This window comes from Myotis davidii, unplaced genomic scaffold (genome assembly GCF_000327345.1).
Source record: "Myotis davidii unplaced genomic scaffold, ASM32734v1 scaffold200, whole genome shotgun sequence".
Classification (NCBI taxonomy): Eukaryota; Metazoa; Chordata; class Mammalia; order Chiroptera; family Vespertilionidae; genus Myotis; species Myotis davidii.
The window spans coordinates 1,862,401-1,880,945 of NW_006293700.1; the positions used below are offsets into that span (position 1 = coordinate 1,862,401).

Genomic DNA, 18,545 nt, shown 5'->3' on the forward strand with positions numbered 1-18,545 from the left:
TTATAAAAGACTGACTTTTCTGAAAAACTTGTTAGTCTCAGGCCAGGAAACAAAGGGTGACTCGGCAGGAGAGGGGTGGGTAGCCAGATGTGTAGTGGGTATTGTGGCCCATATAACACCAAAGGCTTTGTGTAACTTCAAAATTGTCAGTACAGTTTTCTGAATTATCTCATGGATGGTTTCAGTGATCATTACTTCATCTGAACTACTATAGACCATAAGGCTAAGCTATTGGGTACAATCTACTGCTTCTATTTTCACAAATTCTTTTGATGGAGTCTTCAATTTGGGCAAAACATGGAGACCACACGGTATTAGCATGGGATCTCACCCAATGGGACACCACGGTGAATGCCTCCAGGTCCCTGGTGAGAAGGGGCAGTGATCAGGATGAAGTTCATGCTGCTCAGATTTTATGTCAAGAAATATTATAGTTACATCTGCATTGCTGTTTCCTGTATTTGTACATGATCTTGATCTTCACTATCTTTTAAGTAAGCACTGCAAACACTCATTCCCACTTCTCACTTCCGACCTTCAAATGGCAATTTCATCTATTTTAAATGCCACTCCCAGAATTGAGGCTGATTCAAAAATGATTTTCAGAACCTGTTTTCATTTAATTTCTCAAAAATTCTACTTTGGGTTCGGAGTGTCCTTGGAGCCTCAAATTAGATAGAAAGTTTAAGGAAAACCTGTTTATCTTTTCTTGGGTTTTGAGAATAGGATCCAGAATATTCTTCTGTGTATAAAAACAAAATGCCTTCTCCTTTCTCTAAAAATCTTAAAGCTAACAATTCATCTAACCATAAAAATATTTCCCCCTTTTATGTAACCTTTAAATGATACACTCTGAGATTTTTAGCTTTGACTTAACTATGCCACAAATGCCAAATATCACATTAGATTGTGTGTAGACCAAAAAGCACTGTAAGTCATTTCAGTTTTACTGAAAGAATAGCTAAAAATAGCACCAATGCTAATAAGGAAGCGATATCTCTTTATTGTTTAGATGAACCCATAAAGCATTAAAAGAAAAAAATTGTTTCTATTTTTAATGACGCTCTGGTTCCTATCCACACACCCTGGAACATTTTGCCCCCATTTTCTCTTTCCTTTACCATCTTATTTTTCTAAACTAAAAAGCAAAGAAATATTGAACAATTAAACCAAACACACAAGGCCACATAAATTTGTCCAATTTAAATTATTTCAGTTGAGACCTTTAAGAAATAGTTTAATGCTTAAGTCACTGTTCTAGTTTTAGATAGCTACAGCATTCTCAATTAGCAGTTGGGTTCTACAAAGTACCTACAGTGCTGGGGGCTCCCAAAATTAATTTTGCTTTTAAATTTATCTATTACTATTTTCAATTTGTGAGTACATTTCACATGTCTGATAACTGTCTCCTGCATCTCTAGTGAGTTTGCATCCTCTTACATCTATGAGGTCCACTCTACACAAACGCCTAGAAATTGCTCTTCTACTTTGGATCAAAAAGTAGATCATGTTTAAAAATTGCTGTTTAAGAATTCACCTCAGGCTAGAAAGAGTAACTGGATGATGGTTCAACTATTTCGGAAAATGTGAGTAGTAATGCAGGTACTTACATTGTGAATGTATGGAATGAAAGAGAAGGTTTCTAAATGTTCCCACACTGTCCTGTGTGGGCAGCTAAGTCTCCTCTGACCAGCAGTTACTCGGGGGTGAGCAGGCCCAGTGCAGGGTGAGTGACACTGACAATGTGAGTCGGTCGATGAGGCTTTGTTAGTCACCGTGGAGATCTTGTAAAGTGTGCTCAACTCAGCAAGAAATCTCTGGGCAGAATCAATCAAATGAAAGAAAAAAGTACCCATTTTGGACCCGGTAATCAATTTCTTATTTAGAATGCTAGCATTACAGCCACAAATGGGGCCTGAATGTCATTGAAAATGATTACTCCCCATTCCAGATCTTTTGTTTTGGGGGAAAAGAAGCTGAAAAACAAAAAAGGGCACAGCGTACAGGAGTGGCTTATTTTCAAAGCCCAGCGCCGGCTGCTCACAAGGAAAGGATTAACTGTAAGGTTGAAAAGTAGCTCCCTCATCTGAGAGAAGAAAATATATGCTAAAACATTATTTCTTTTAAAAAAGATCACTAGAAGTGTTATGTAAGTGATGCATACAACCTATGAGACCCCAAGGGTCCACGGCTTACCTTCCACCTTTCTAAAGCTGTCAATACCACCAAGATATTAACTGTTTGTAACTTTATAAGGATCTCTCATGGGACAGCTGGCATGAAATGCCAAGTTTTAGGAGTTGGGCGTAGTTCTGATGACAATTAAGAAATAATCTGGATTACTGTGAGAGTCTGTATTCACATGAAATGTAAGTCACAGTTCAATCACTGGCAGAATAATTTTAAACACACACACACACACACACACACACACACACACACACACACACACAATCCAAACTTGTGGTGGAGCTAACCAGGTCTTTTTTTTACTGATTAGATATGTGACACTCGCCTGCTTTAATTTTCTCTTTACTTAAAGAGACTCCCTCTTTCAACATCAGGAAAATAATAGCCACGTAGAGAACAAGAGAAGAACCTAACCATTCCAAAGATTAGTTTTCATTGTGGCAAAAACCCACTGAAGCCCAAACAGGGGACCACTGCCAAGAAGGGGTACAAAGAGGGAGGAAGAAGAAGAAAGCCAGAGTAGGCCTGGCCAAGTTGGCCTCCACACATAGGGGCCCACACAGTGCCAACGAGAAGGCTAAATCCAATCACAGAGCCATCTAGATTTCATTTGTAACCATTCTCCTATCTCTCTCTCCTCCCTCAGGTTACAGCCCTTGCCTTAGGTCTTTATTATTTCCTACCAGGGGCACTGCAATAATCTCCTTTGCTATCAGATTAATCTTCCCACGTGTGCACGTCTAGCATGTCACTCCACTGCTTTACTATTGCTCACGGCATCCCCACGCCTGCGGCACAAAGCCCTGGCACTGGGTGCTCCCTGAGGGCCACGGGCCAATCGGAAGTCTAGATCATATTCCCTGTGTGGTCACTTAACAGATGTGCTTCCTTGGGCCAACTATTTCATTTTTCTGAGCCACAGTTTCCTCACTGGAAAAAAAGAACAAGAAAAAGAAAGACTAATTGGATAATTAATGGAAGATAGCAATGTAAACTGTACACGCTGAACACAGACACAGTGTTTTTATTACCATGTCAGCACATTTTCTGCTGCCCATCTTCTGTGAGTCCGATTCTCTAAATATCCTTTAAACATATGCAGCCTTTTGGGCTCTCATTTCCCTACTGGCCTGTGCTCTGCTCCAACCTCTCCCTCTCTTGCTCCCTGGAAAACACAACAGTCACTATTGCCACTGCTTTCTCTGATCCCCAAAGTAGGCAATAACAGCTCTTCCTTATGGAATGCCTAGGAGTGTTTTCTCGGGGCTCCCCACTGTGCTCCCAGCAGCCCTGTGATCCTCTCCCTCTTCGAGATGGGAAGATTAAGACAGAACAAGTGAGACTCTGAGATGCTTGGTGCTTCTTCAGAGGCCCCAGAGTAAGGAAGGCCCAAGGCTGGCCAGTGCTGGCCGCATAGGAGGCTCGGGGGCTGTGATGGCCTGTGTTCATTCACTGCATTCCATTTCACATGTACGCATGAGAGAGACCAGACTTTCTTCAATAAGGGGGCAGGAACATATGTATCAGTTATATATGGCGGGCCCTCGAATAACATCATTTCCTTATAACATTGATGAGGAAAAAAAACTGATTCCTGGCCAGGGCCACTGCCTGTGGAGTTTGCACATTCTCCCCACAGCTATGTAGGTTTTCTCCAAGGACGCAGGTTCCTCCCATCCCAAAGATGTGTGCATGAGGTGAATGGCGTGTCCACAGGACAAAGTCCTGTGCTTCAGCGAGACCCTAGATCAGTGGTTCTCAACCTTCTGGCCCTTTAAATATGGTTCCTCATGTTGTGACCCCAACCATAAAATTATTTTCGTTGCTACTTCATAACTGTCATGTTGCTACTGTTATGAATCGTCATGTAAATATCTGATATGCAGGATGGTCTTAGGCGACCCCTGTGAATGGGTCGTTCGACTGCCAAAGGGGTCGCGACCCACCGGTTGAGAACCGCTGCCCTAGATGCTGACCCATGGAGCCGGCACTGAGTGGACAGTCTAGTGGGCTGCAGTGTGGCTGCTACTGAATTAACTGTCCTGGTGCCCTGAAGGCAGGACTGAAACTCATCAACATGAAGGGGGGCGGGGTGAAGGGGATCAATTTGCGGGCGGGGAGGAGGGAAGGAGAACATCTATGATACTTGCAACAATTAAGATAAATTTTTAAAAAATGTGGAAGACGGAATCAGGAGGAGAGTCAGAGAAGGAGATGTGACGATGGAGCGGTCAGGAGGATGCACGGTGAGAAGGATTCCCACTTTTTCTGGCTTTGGAGGAGGAGGAAGGGGCCAAGAGTCAAGATTTACGGGCATCGCTAGAAACTAGAAAAGGAAAGGAAATGGATTCCTCCCTAGAGCGTCCGGAAGTGAACATAGTTCTGATTTTCGCCCCGTGAGACCATGTTGAGTTCTAACTTACAAAACTGTGAGATAAAAACTGTTTGTTGTTTTAACAACAACAAAGAACCTGATATAAATAAGGGTAGGCAAGCTTTTTCTCCAAAGGGACAGTCAATAGATTATTTAGGCTTTGCTGGACATATGCAATCTGAGACACAGTTTTCTTCTGCTACTTAAACAGCCCTTAAAAAGTGAAATGACATTCTTGGCTTGAAGGCGCTATGAAAGCAGGCCACGGACCAGATGCAGCCTACAGGGGATGGTCTCAATCTCGGATCTCGAGCTCTGGTATAGACATTTGAAACCAAAGAAAAAATAATATTTCATGACACCTGAAAATTACATGAAATTCAAAATGGGAACCATAAAGGAAGTTCTATTGGGACACAGCCACGTTTGTTTGTTTACCTACTTCTGTGGCTACGTTGGCTGAGGAGTTGTGACAGCAGCTGGCCCACAAAGCCTGAAATATTTCCTATCTGACCCTTTGGAGAAAAGGTCTGCCAATCTGCGGTCTGGAGGTTCCAGGAGAGAGATTGTTCCATTCAAGTGGCCAGACCCCCTGCAGTCCCGGGAGGAGACTGCGGGGCTGGCTGCCCGGTGCCATGCTGAGAGCGCAGCCTCTCCACCAGCCACCGTGGAAGGAGGTCATCCCTCAACAGATTTCAGAGCTTAGTGCTGCTCCCAAAACAGGGGAAGAACAGCCATCTTTACTGGCCAAAGGAGTGTTCTGATGAAATGGGCTAGTCCAGCTGCTTTCAAATTTGTCTTTCACCAACGTACTGAACACTCACTAGGGAAGTTTAGTTGATTTAAATTCACGGTGACCATTGAGACCCTTGGAGAAGCCTGGTATATTATAAAACAAATGCCCAGGCAGCAGATATATGATCAATAGGTGATCGTTGCTGTTTTTATTATTGAGTTATTGCTGTAATTAGACACAGTGTGAGGCCCTTCAAATTCACGACACAACCCAAATCTTTCTTTTCCCCTCAGCTTTATTAAGATATAATTGATGTGACTTCATTCTTAAAACAATTTCGCAAGTCAAGTAGCCAGCATTATGGGTGAGGAAATAGGCTCAGTAGGAATAAATGATTTCCCGAAGGTAAGGAAATAAGCCAGTCAGAGTAAGACAAAGATCACATGATCTCACTTATATGTGGAATCTAATAAACAAAAAAAACTGATGAACAAAATAGATCCAGAGATATGGAAGAATGGAACAGACTGACGAATCTGAGAGGGAAGGGAAGAGGGGAAGAGATTAACCAATGAACTTATATGCATATATGCATAACCCATGGACACAGACAGTGTGGTGAAGGCCTGGCATTGGTGGGAGCAGGATGGAGGGGGTCTATGGGGGATAAAAGAGGGGCATCTGTAATCCTTCAACAATAAGGTAAGTTTAAAACAAAACAACAAACAAACAAATCAACAACCGCTCCCCCCTCCCCCAACCCTGAAGTCAGAGCTTGGATTTGAGTCTAGATCTATTTGAATTGAATTAGGTATGTCACATATTGGCACTTCATAAATTTGAAGACAATATTTACTGGCCCCTATGCCAGATTCAATTATTTTGCGGTCAAGGTTCAACTACATTAAGATATAAATATTTATTTTATGCCAGTCACTGTGCTCGGGTTTTTCACATTAGGTCTCTAACCTCTCCCAAGCATCAGTTTCCCCATCTGTATAATGGGCTTAGCAGTTTCAGAGCATTGGTGCTGAATTATATGAGTACCGGGCACATAGGAAATCCTTAACAAGGAGGGCCTAGAATTAAAAATACTAAGCTTTCAGTTGGCGTAAGTGCTTATGTTTCGGTTTTTGTGTTAAAATCAGGAGTGTACTAGGCCACATCCATACGAGCAATGACAATAGGTTAAGTGTTGGGACAATGAAGCCATTGGGTCTAGGTATCTTGGGGAATCCTTCCACAGAGGGGATGAGCACAACGCTTATTTGGAATAGAAGTCGGGGGTACTTGCTTTGATGTAACTGGATTATCTTGCCAAATTTTTTTTGAGAGGACGTTTATTAAAGTTGGAGACAGTGAAACAAGAAAGGGTGTAGGACAGAACGAGCAATAGGAGAGAGACTAGGCAGAACAAGGAGCCCAGGCTGGCTGCTTTGGCTAAGAAGTTAGAGAAAAGGGGGACTTAGGGACAGGCTCAGGGGGTTAGCCCAGGACGAGCTGCTGCTGCCCACTGCTGCCCAGGTTGCAAGTCTCCTGGGGTCCCTTAGACTTGAGGAGAGGCATGCCTGAGGGGGAAGGAGAGGGGAAAGGGGAAGGGGTGGGCGCGCTGCTGGGAGGGAGAGCAGGCTCTGATCTATTTTTTTTAAACAGGAGAAAAATCAAAGTTTAATACATGCTCATGGGGAATTCACGTCGGGATAACAATTCCATGAAAATTCCAAAATATTTTGTCTATTTTTAAAAGAGCATTCAATGAAAAAAGGCAAGACTAGCTTACGTCAGTGAAATTGGGGAATTTGGACTCAGTTTGAGAGCAACTTCTAAAAATGCATTAAACAAAGAAAGCTGGGACAGATATTATTTAACAACAACTTACTTAACAGGAACGCCCATGGGCTTTATTTTCCTGCTAAGATGCTGTTTCTCTTCTCTTCTCTTCTCTTCCCCAGCCAAACCTGCCCTGGACCCAGCACCCTCCTTTAGTTCCCATCACCTTTGTTATTAAAACAACACTTCTTTATAACACCCAACATGCCTGCTTCCCAGAGCTACGATTACACGGAAGGTGGGACATTCTCAAACTTTTTTTTTTTTTGGTACATATTGCTGGAACATGCCCTAATTTTGCATTATATCAACCAGATCCTGTGTCCCCTTACTGAATGGCCTACTCATTGAGTTGCCTAAGCTAGTGTGACTAAGCTACTTCTCAAGTGTCTGGTTCCCATGGAGACAGAACAGCTATCACATTGTCAGGCCAGGCATTCATTTCTTTCTAGGCCTGGAGAGTAAGGCCCAGCCTTCCATGCTCCCCTTGACAATGCGCAGGCACAAAGCACACCACGGAACGTGCGCTCCAAGAAGGAAGGCTGCCTTTAAGACCTGAACTGCTTTAAGACCTCTCTCCTCAGGCTCAAGGGAGATAAAAGGATACGGGATGTTCTGATCATCTTGGTTATTATTATTGTCAGGAAGAATCCTTGTTGGACCACATTTTTACAATGTGATGATCAGATCTGAGAGCAAATTCTTCTCGACTCTCAAGTTCTCCAATGAAGAGAACATGAAGCAAGTGTTCTCGCATGCTTCAGGCTACAATTCAATTAGCAATGGTGTCTTCAAAACCCATCTGGACCAGGACACGATGGCTGACCTTGAGCATCCAGCACGAAGAAGGTGTGCAATAAACATTTAGTGAGCAATCAAGCTAAGAGCATCTCAGAAGCTTGTGACTCATCTCCAGCCCTGACTACAGCCTCCTTCCTGGACTCGGGATGTCTCACAGACATCTCAAACTTGTCCAACACCAAACTTTCCATTTCTCTTCTAAATTAGTTTTTCCCCATCTCAACCCTCTCATATGGCTATTCTCCCAGTTGCTCAGAACAACAACAACAACAAAAAAACCTGATGATGATCTTTTCATTCCTCTCTATTACTTGAGGCCCGGTGCATGAAAATCCTGCAAGGGGAGGGGGATAAGAGGGGGGTCTCTTAGCCCAGCTTGCACCCTCTCATGGTCTAGGACCCCTCAGGGGATGTCCGACTGCCATGGAGGCGGGAGAGGCTCCCACCACCACTGCTGTGCTCACCAGCTATAAGCCTGGCTCCCCCTGTGAGAGCGCACTGACCACCAAGGGAAAGCTCCTGCGTTGAGCTTCTGCCCCCTGGTGGTCACTGCATGTCATAGCAACTGGTCGTTCCACCATTTGGTCAATTTGCATATTAGTCTTTTATTATATGGGCTAGGATTGCCCACCAGCCCAATCCAAATCATTTCCAAATCCAAATTTCCCACTGGCACTAGAATCTAGAATCTAATCGGCTCTCTCCATTTCTACTGCTAATTAATCAGATCACTGCTAAAACCTCCCCTATTCTTCCATTCCTCTGCCCCTACCTTCGATTATCCACACACAGTCATAGACACCTAAAAATCCAAAGCAGATCTGTCATGTGCTCTCTTGAAGACTTTGAATGGCATCCTATGGCATGTACAATGAGATCAACTCTCCTGACCATGGCGGAACGGCCCTCTGTCCTGGCCCTCCTCTTTCTTGACTCTGTATCATCATCACAAAGCTGACAACACTACCCTTTGACCCTCAAGCATCAAGCCCTTTTCTGTGTATGCACTTGCTGTTTCCTTTGTTTAGAACATTCTCTCTTGTTTTAAAGAATACTCTTTCTCTTGATGGTTACATGTCCTACTGGCCTATTCAGATCTTTCTGACCTCAGGAAGACCTTCCCTAAGTAGGCTTTGCAAATTTGCTTTCTCCCAGATGCCTATCAACTTATAAATAAGTAAGCTTACATTTAAATATCAAATCACCCACACTTTGAAGAATATTCAATTTTTGTTTTGAGGACTTATACGTAAAACTTTTTATCACCTGCCCTGGTATGAGAAAAGTAAACAGACTAACAAACAAAACACTATTTGATGAAACCTCAAAATACTAATGATTAACACTTTTAAAAATATAACTCATGGTATTGTTGAGAATCTGAATGGAAAATTCTAGGTAGCCAGCAGTTTCCAGGTTAGGCGTGAATTCCATATGCAAATGAGTAATTTATGGTCAAAGAGTGACATGAGGTCAATAGGTCACGGGATGCTCTAAGCTGAGTCCTTTCAATGGTCACAGAGAACTGATCAAGACAACTCTGTTTGCATCAGTTTGGCCCTCAGTGAGCAAGTTTTTAAAGACTCAAGACTTTCTGGATGATTTTCAAATTCTGGTTTTCTTCGTGCCTGCTCTTTCCAACACTTTTGTGTGAGTTCCAAGAGCCACCTTTTTCCCATAGAAGTTAGTTATAGGACATTGTAATGGTTTAGTTAACATCTCCCAGATTCTTCCTACTGGCTACATGTATTCATTTGTAATCAATTTCTAAGTTGTTTTGCAAAAATAGGAATATCACTATTTCAAGTAAATGAAAGTATAAGTAGAGTATTAATATAAATAATAATACAAAAAAACAACATAACTAATAATTATTGAGTCCTTATTGTGTTAGGCACATAATAGATTTTCTTAGAATGACTGATTCTATGGTTTTATTTTCATAATCTGAATTTTTGTTAATTGTTGTCTTCTCTTAGAAATTTAACAATAAGGTTTTACAGATACCTTATTTTTGGACAGAAATTCAAATGGTGGATTATTCTTACTCTTACAAATGTGCATTTTTCAGCCATTTTTTTATTAGGCATATCTTTAGGGTTAGGAGAAGGAAAGCTGCACTGTGAAGCTCAATTGATAATTCCCTATTTTCACTTCCACACTACACCTACAGAGCAAGCACTCAATTATACTTATTGAAACAATGAATACCTTGGTAGGATCTGTAATGACAGTATGCACATTTTATGGGTATCAACTGTGATAAACAGTTTCGTTTTTAAGTTTCCAAACCAATAGTTTATGGATCTAAGATTTGTAATATTATTTCTTTAAAGATTAAAAAATTAAAATATCATATTTACAGAATAATTTCAGAAATTATTTATAGCCACTTTAAATAGCATGATTATTGTGTGGAAGGTTTATGAATCCATCAAGCAATATATCAAAAAAATGACCAAGGTTTTAGAAAACCCAAATGCAGAACATTGAAACTGAAGGTCTATTCACGAGGTGGTCTATAACATTATTTTTTACCTACAACACCAAGATAAGTGTTATTACAACTCAAACATAAAAGTTTTGGTTCTATTGTCATTCAGAGGCCCAATGGTGCATACCATTCCTATAAATTTAATCTCATGGCAAAGGGACTTGTAAAGACATTCATAACAGGTGCTTTGAAAATAAAATATTAATACTGCTAATCACTGAAGACATCAGCAAGTGAATATCTGCTCCATTGAATATGTTGTGAGTAAATAAATAAATAGAAGGGCATGGCAAATAAAAAAATACAACCCAAGAGATCTTCCTATGTCATCTAAACATTCTAATATATCATCTTAGAATAGTATTCAATCACTTTTATTCATTGGGGTCTGAAGTAAGAATGAATTAAATTGCATAAAGTTTATCTCATTTTTAAGAATCATAAAATATCTCCTTTTGTTCATTTACGTGTTTTTGCTAACCCATCAAGTTATTTTCTTTTTTAGATTTTTGATTTATCATTTAAAGTTTAACCACATTCCCATTTGGACAAAAATTCAATTCTAGGCCTTGTTATATTCTAAAGAAAAAATAAAACCTCCTGGTACTCACCCTCCCATATCTGTTTGCGTAGGACCCAGTAAGCAAGGAATGGAAAACGATGATTGTCTCGTCCAAGTCCCAGATGAACACCCTCTACAAAGGAAGAACCAAATCGGTGTGTCTTTCTTTTGCTTAAGAAACCTTGTTATTCATAACTTCAACATGAGCAATTGTTTTGAAATGGGAGACAAACGAAAAATCTGATTTACTATTTTTTTAAAAAATTCAACTATTCAAAGTATGTCTCCCAACTTTTCTTCTGCTGTAACCTCAGATGACATACAAGAGAATAATTCTGTTAGCAACATCAACACAAATATAGGAGAGACATAACAACATATGGCCTTCCTACTTCTGAAACAGGTTCTCAGTCTCAGCTCTGAAGAAATAAAAAAATGAGCTAAAACTAGTCTGTTTGTAACTTCTGAGACAGAGAGGGACAATCAATTAAAAATCATTCAATTTATCTTCTCCTTATTTCTACTCTCTGTTCTTTAGGAAGTGTTAAAGGAGCTAATCTTATGCTTTATTTCTATCAAGCAAAGTATTAAAAAATTGCACACAAAAAACTAAAACTTTCCATCATCTATTCACTTTATGTTACCTATTGGGCTGTTATCAATTGGTCAGATTATATATTTGATTTTCTGATGTTTCCAGATAGTTAATAACTTAAGCAGACACATCACACTGCTCTTGACACACTCTCAGGGTATTTGGAATCAGATTTGAAGAACTTATTTCAAAGAAGGTCTTTGTGATACCACAAAAGGCCTCATGCCTGCTTTTCTTCTTTCCATTCCCACTTACACCGGTACATATTCATTTAGGTCCTGCAAAAAAATTGGAAAAAACAAAAAACAAACCCAGAAACTTCATTGCAATGGATTCGAGGCTATGAAGCCTACTGACCCTGGAAGGTTTTGTTTAATCCCTCCTGCTTTTGAACTCCACCAGCACACACCTCATAAGAGGATGACCACTTCAGTTTAGAACATTCCAGGTTTTCCTTTCTTAACATAGATAAGTATGTCTTTAATTACCTCATTGAAATGACAGTGATATAGAGCACTATAAGATAATTTTGTTCAAGCAGAATTATGTAATTTACTGTATTCCCTTAGAGAGAAATAAGCAGATACTTTACCATGTAGTTAAATGGGAGAGAGAACAGAAATAATTGTTTTCCTTAGAATGCATGCAGAAGAAAGAAAATAATGCTTTCTTTATAGTTACTATGGAAAGGAAGCAGTAACAAAAGCATTTGGACACGTTGGTCTCTGCTGTCACAACGCAGGTCTTCAGAACCATCCTTTAGCTCTAAGACGCCGTGTTATTGCTCAGGTGTTGGCAATGACTTACCTCAAGATCAGAATCTGGGGGAGGTGAAGGATTATTGTTTCTTCGGCCTCGTCCACGTGATTTCCCATCAGAACCTCGACGTAATCGCTCAGAGTCCGAATCTTTAATGGGTGTTGACGGGCTGTGGATGGTACTGTATTCTGTAGACAGACAGGAAGAACTTTATCTCCTGGTTCTAGCACCACCATTAACCTTGTTTCCATTCATGGGGAAGTTTGAAGAGTCAAATTCCGCATTACCTTGTATTAGCATTGGCAAATAATCTGAGATATCTGATGCCAATACTTGTTTTGAAAACACATATGATCAGAAATGACTAAAATTTAATTGAAGACAGCAGGCCGTACTCAGTTGCCTACATTTTCTTCATGGTTCTCTATGATTAGACAGTGCTCCCCTTCATCCGACAATCCTCACCCCCACTTCCACTCTTGTTTCTCTCATTCCACGGACAGTGCCTGGCCACACTGAGGGACTCACATATGAGCCGAACCAGCGCACTCACACCTACAGAAAGGCTACCGGTCCATGGGAAGAAATGAAAGAGAAAAATCAGCTCTGGGGCCGGGGAAACCATCATCAGGCAAAGTTTTGGTTTTTGGAAAATTTAAAAAATTTTCGCCCTCGTTTTACATGAGAACAAGGGAGCGGCAAGATAAGGAGAATAGAGACACATGGGCAATACCTGCGCTCTGTATGGCACTCACCACAGGTTCTTCCTGTGTCTCGGTCTCTCTGAACCAAAAATCCCAGGCCAGGCACCACATTAAAATTACTCATCTGGGTAACTCAGAGAAACCACCGAAATAATCATATAGAAACCACAGCATTAAGAACAACCCCCAGGCAGCTCAGAGGAATGGCTGGGCAGTGGTTGTGGCGTTGAGAGGAAACTCTTATCCTGTTACCAGAATGAACAAACCATTTACTCTCATCCCTTAGGTACATTTTTTCCCTTAGTCCATCCAGTTCACACATCAGACAATTTCCAACTCCCCGAATTCCAGATGTGCCCGTGTGCCAACTCTCCCCAAAATCTTGGTCAGATTTCTCTACAGATATGGTTTGGAATCTTAAAATCTAATATGAGGAATGATTATTCTTACTGAGACATTGTTGAGGTTACATTTCACCAACTAGAAAACTATGGAGAACAGCTGAAAGTTTTTATTATTGTACTGTCAGCCCCGACTCTGTCAAACCGCATGGTCTCAGTATGACCGCCATGTTTAAGCCTTGGGAGTCAGGGAAGATAGGAATGGATTTTGACAGATAAAGTCCATTTCTAAGTCACATGAAACAGCCCTATTTCTCCTGTTTAACTTGAAACTTAAATAGATCCCTGTCACTTTTAGATGAGGCTTTTGCATGATCTTCTGCCACTGCAAACAAGGCGGCAAATTTCCTCATACAAACTGGTCATGTGATCCTCCTACCCAGAAACCACTGTGATGACCTACAAGCCCATTAGTTAATTATGGGAAGAAAGTCTCATTTGATGCCACTCAACAGGTCTGTTTAGGTAGCTATTCGGGATGCATTTTGAGCTAACTTCTCTTGTAGATCTGTGAGAACACAGTGCTGGCTGGTCAAAGTTAAGTGTTCATGAAATCTACGTGAGGTCATTTTTCTTGTAGAGGCAGGTAACTCTGGCATCCTCTCCTCAAGTTGTTCCCAACCGGGCATGTCTCTTCCATGTGTTATAGAGAATTAGGAGCTCCAAATGAATATATATATATAAATGAGTTCAGTGGATTCAAAGTTGTGCTTTGAAGAAAAAGTCTTGACCCTTCTTTTCTTTAAATATTCTACAATCTACATCTCTATGCAAACCCTAGACAGCCACCATTTTAGATAGAACACATGCCAATTTCTTAACTAGTGGCAAAACAGGCCATTTACTTTGCAGTGGCACAGCTGGCATTGAATCTGCTCTGTTTTTAACTACTTGACTGCAAAGTCCTATCTTTAAAATATATATATTTTTACTGATTTTTTTTTGAGAGAGAGAGGAAGGAGGAGTGAAGGGAGAGAGAGAAACATGGATATGAGAGCAAAACATTGATCGGCTGCATCCTGCATGCCCCCTACCAGGGATCAAGCCTGCAATCCAGGCATATGCCCTGACCAGAATCCAACCGGTGACTTCTAGGTGCATGGGACAACACACAACCAACTGAGCCACACTGGCTTTTGCATGTTCCTCCGCCATAGCAAACAAGATGGCAAATTTTCGGGCCTGCAAAGTCTATCTTGTACTGTGAGCTCTCCAGCTTTCCGAAGTTCATTTTGAGAAGAAGTTAAAGGATAGCAAACAATGTATCTTATCACATATATCTTTGCCTAGGTTTTCTTAGCCTCGATTTCCTCCTATTATTGCCCATTTCTTTGTTTACTTCTGTACTTCTGTTTTAAAAAATCAAATAAATCTTTAAAAATATATTTCACTTCAATTTTTTTAGAAAAGGAAAAGCTATAAATTGATTGCTCACTTCTGTAACCTCCCTCCACCCCGCCCCCCCCCCACACACACACAATAAATTCAATGAGCAAAGTATTCAGGTAGATTTTTAAATTATCTTATCTAAAGTTTTTCCAGGTGGAGAAAAAGCCCTAAAAGATGGACAATCTGACACCTTTAAACATTAAAACACACACAGTTTACAGGTGTTAGCTTCTCAGAAGGAAGATGAAATTTAAATGATGCAAGCTGGTTTAAAAAAATCTCTTCCTCTTTGTTCTATGCGGTGGAATTAAATGCATCTACTCTCCTAATCAGCTTTCCTGACTAATTTCTCCTTCCTCCTACTAGTGCAAAACAACTCAACAAAAAATTTAATCTTCTAATGCATTGACATCTCGTGTTTCGTTAAAATCCTCTCCAAATTGTTCAACTGTACCCCCACTGAGATAATGGATGTGAAAGTTCTCAGAAGAGCATTCATTTCATTTCACAAACATGGACTGAATGTTCATACTATTCTAGGCACTGCACTAGGTAGAAGCTTGAGGCATAATGATGTGCCGAAGAGATATTGTTCCTGCCGCCTCGGAGATTTAAATTCAGAGGAAAGCACTGATTCAGGACAAAAATGAAAGATTACAGGACAATATGTCAAGGGTTATACATGGGAAAGGCAGGATGCTAGGAGGTCACAGAGGAAGTCCACACAACTCAGATTTACAGGTTGTGGAAGCTTCCTGAGGATGGAGAAAAAACTCACCAGTGAACAGGAAATAGAAATGTGCTCCAGGCAGCCACAGGAGCCTCTGGGAAGGTGAGGGTGAGAAGGAGAGAGAGAGACAGAGAGAGAAGAGAGAGAGAGAGAGAGAGAGAGAGAGAGAGAGAGAGAGAGAGAGAGATTGATTGAGATTGAAATTAAAGAACTGAAACAAAAATCAAACTGACCTGAATCTATAGAGGAAGAGTAGAGGTAAGACTCGGGGACAGGCAACCAATTCAATAAGAGTGATGTGACCACATTTCCATTGAGATAGAGGACTCCAGCTCCAACGTGGCCAGGGTACTGGAGGCAAGTGAAGACTGAAAAAGGGAGCCCCCAGCCCAGAGGAGAATTCAGTAATTCAGGTCAGAAATACGGGTGGCCCAGATATAGGTGGTGGGCACAGGGAGAGTTAATGTTATGAAGTGTCATTAGGAGGTGAAACCAGCTGGATAAGAAAGAAGGAGGAAGTCAAGCATGATGCTCAAGCCCACGGTTTGGCAACAGGGCAGATGATAATCCAAGGTATGAGATTTAGGAAGAAAGGATAATAGGGAAGAATGTAGGTGAGAATTCAGGCTCAGCTTTTGAACATATTGAACTTGAAGAGTCTGGGGCATTCATGTCCAAGAGACTGTTAGACTACCTTGTAGTTCAGGAAAGAAATGTGGTTTGGAAATTGATACCATACATAACTTAAGAAATGGGTGTAATTAAAAACATGCAGTATGTGTAGAAGAGAAGGGCAGAGATAGATAGGTGGGGTGTGAGAAGGAAAACCAAGGTCAATGTATGGCAGAGGGAAGAGTATGGAAAGAGAGTGATCAGTCACTTCAGATCAGCAACAGCTAAATAAAAGGAAGATTGAATCCAAGAGTATTTTAGATTTAGAATCAAAGAGGCCTTTTGGTATATCTCGCCAAAGTATAGATTTGAGAATTATTTGGGAGATAGATTGGTGGGATAAAAATGAGATGGAAAAAGGTGGGAGAACAAACAGAGGTTAAAACTCTTAAAATGTTACTGATGACCCTGTAGTGGCCAAATCCAATTGTTTTTAAAATTGATTTTAGAGGGAGGAAGGGAGAGAGAAACATCGAACTCACAACCTGGGCATGTGCCCTGACCGGGAACTGAACCCACCACTTTTTGGTGCATAGGACAATGCTCCAATCAACAGCCACACCGGCCAGGGCTCCAATCATTATTTTTCAGTCCTCAATCATATTTGATCTCTCCGTGGCTATGCTGACCACTCGCTCCTTTAAACCATGTACACGTACATCCCTCCCTTTCTTCTGCTTCTCATCTTGTCACTCACACTATTCCTTCTCACTCTCTCTGGACACCTCTTCCTAAAACTTAAATATTCGTGTTCTCTATATTAGTGATACTCAAAGTGCTGACCTGGGACAAAATAAGAAGTTTGCACCTAGACATTAAGTAACGCAAGGCTTCCTTCATTGAGAATCTTGCTAAGATTAAAAGGAAAAAGTCAGCTAAAGTAAACAGTGGGCTTAGTGATGCAGTTGATTATATTCTGAGGCAAATCCCTTGTGCTATAGTGGACTAGTAAGAAACTATTCGTGGACAGGCAGCCAGTGGCTGGACTCCATTTTTAATAGTAGTGCGCCAGTTTTCTCTATTGTCCTCTTATCTGGCTGTAAGCTCTCAGTGGTTGGTAGTATTTGTAAGAGGAATTTCACTGATAAGCTCCAGGTTGATGATCTTAAAGCTTTACTTCCTTATCTCCTGACCTGACCATCACACTGCTTGCTACACGCTCTATGAGAATATTCCATGAACAGCACAACTGAACTTGCCCCAAACTGAATCCTCCTTCTCAATTAACAACCTTGATTAGTGGTACCAACATCTACCCCATGTTCCAAGCCCAATCAAATCAAGAGTAAATTCTGTGGTTTTCAGCTCCTAAATACTTGTGTTCTAAGTCAGGCTCTCACCGTCCCTTGCAACTGGCTGTTTCCAAGCTTGTCATTTAGAGCCTTGGAACAATTGTCTATACCACCATGACCCAGAGCTTACAAGCCCTTCAAAACTCCGAATATGGAACAGGAAGGACAGTCTCGATTTCAGGACACTGAACTAGGGACTCAACTGCCACTTTCCAAATCTTGATCTCACAACTTATTAGCAGTATCACTTGTACAAGTGATGTGCCTTTGCTATGACCAGTTACATAATCTATGAAATGGAAATAAATGAGACCAAATAAAGCTAATAGATAGTAAAGGTACTTAGAACCATGCATGGCACTGACAACGCCATGATGTTAGCTGCCCTGAGAAACAGAAAAGTCCCACTGAGTTGCTCCCTGAGCACCTTACCTCTAACTGCTCTCTCCCCTTTGCGGTCAGCACTTGGGACAAACACACCTAACATTCTCAGTCCGCTGCCGTGTGCCAGGCTGTTTCACCACTTTGCACATTCTGTTCCTGTTCTTAGAAAGCCCTTTCTCAACTCAACTGCCTCCCCCGATTTGTAAAATTCCTTTGGGAATCCCTAAAGATCAAGTTCAAGTACCTTCTCTGTGAATTCTCCATTTAAATCTTGGTTCCTCCTTTGTAATTACATGTATCTCTATTATATGGTTAGATGGCTTTTGCAGATATTTATGTTCACAGTGGATAACATAGAATTTGATTGAGTTATTATGTCCACCATTCCTGCACCTGGAGGGAGGAACTGGTGGCATTCATTTTGTATCAAAAACCAAAGGAGATGGTTTGTTTTTTTTTTTAAAAAATCAATGATTGGAGAAATGAGTGTTTCTCAAGTTTAGCTCTCACTCTAGCAAATCTACGGAAGTGATCTAATTATTTGTACTAGCTAGTCAGAATATTTTCAAATGGAAAATAGCTGTGATTATTTTTAAGCCTTACTAATGTTTATATATTAAACATAAATTAAA

At 40.9% G+C, this 18,545-nt stretch overlaps 1 protein-coding gene across 1 annotated transcript in view; it reads right to left on the reverse strand.

The window, feature by feature from the left end:
• Positions 1-18,545, reverse strand: part of EYA1 (EYA transcriptional coactivator and phosphatase 1) — a 157,970-nt gene that overhangs the window by 55,708 nt on the left and 83,717 nt on the right. Inside the window, exons 9-10 of the mRNA XM_006767356.2 lie at positions 12,390-12,529; positions 11,037-11,120 (exon numbers count right to left, since the gene is read on the reverse strand). Of these exons, the coding sequence (XP_006767419.1) occupies positions 11,037-11,120; positions 12,390-12,529 (224 nt within the window). The remainder of the gene's footprint in view (positions 1-11,036; positions 11,121-12,389; positions 12,530-18,545) is intronic.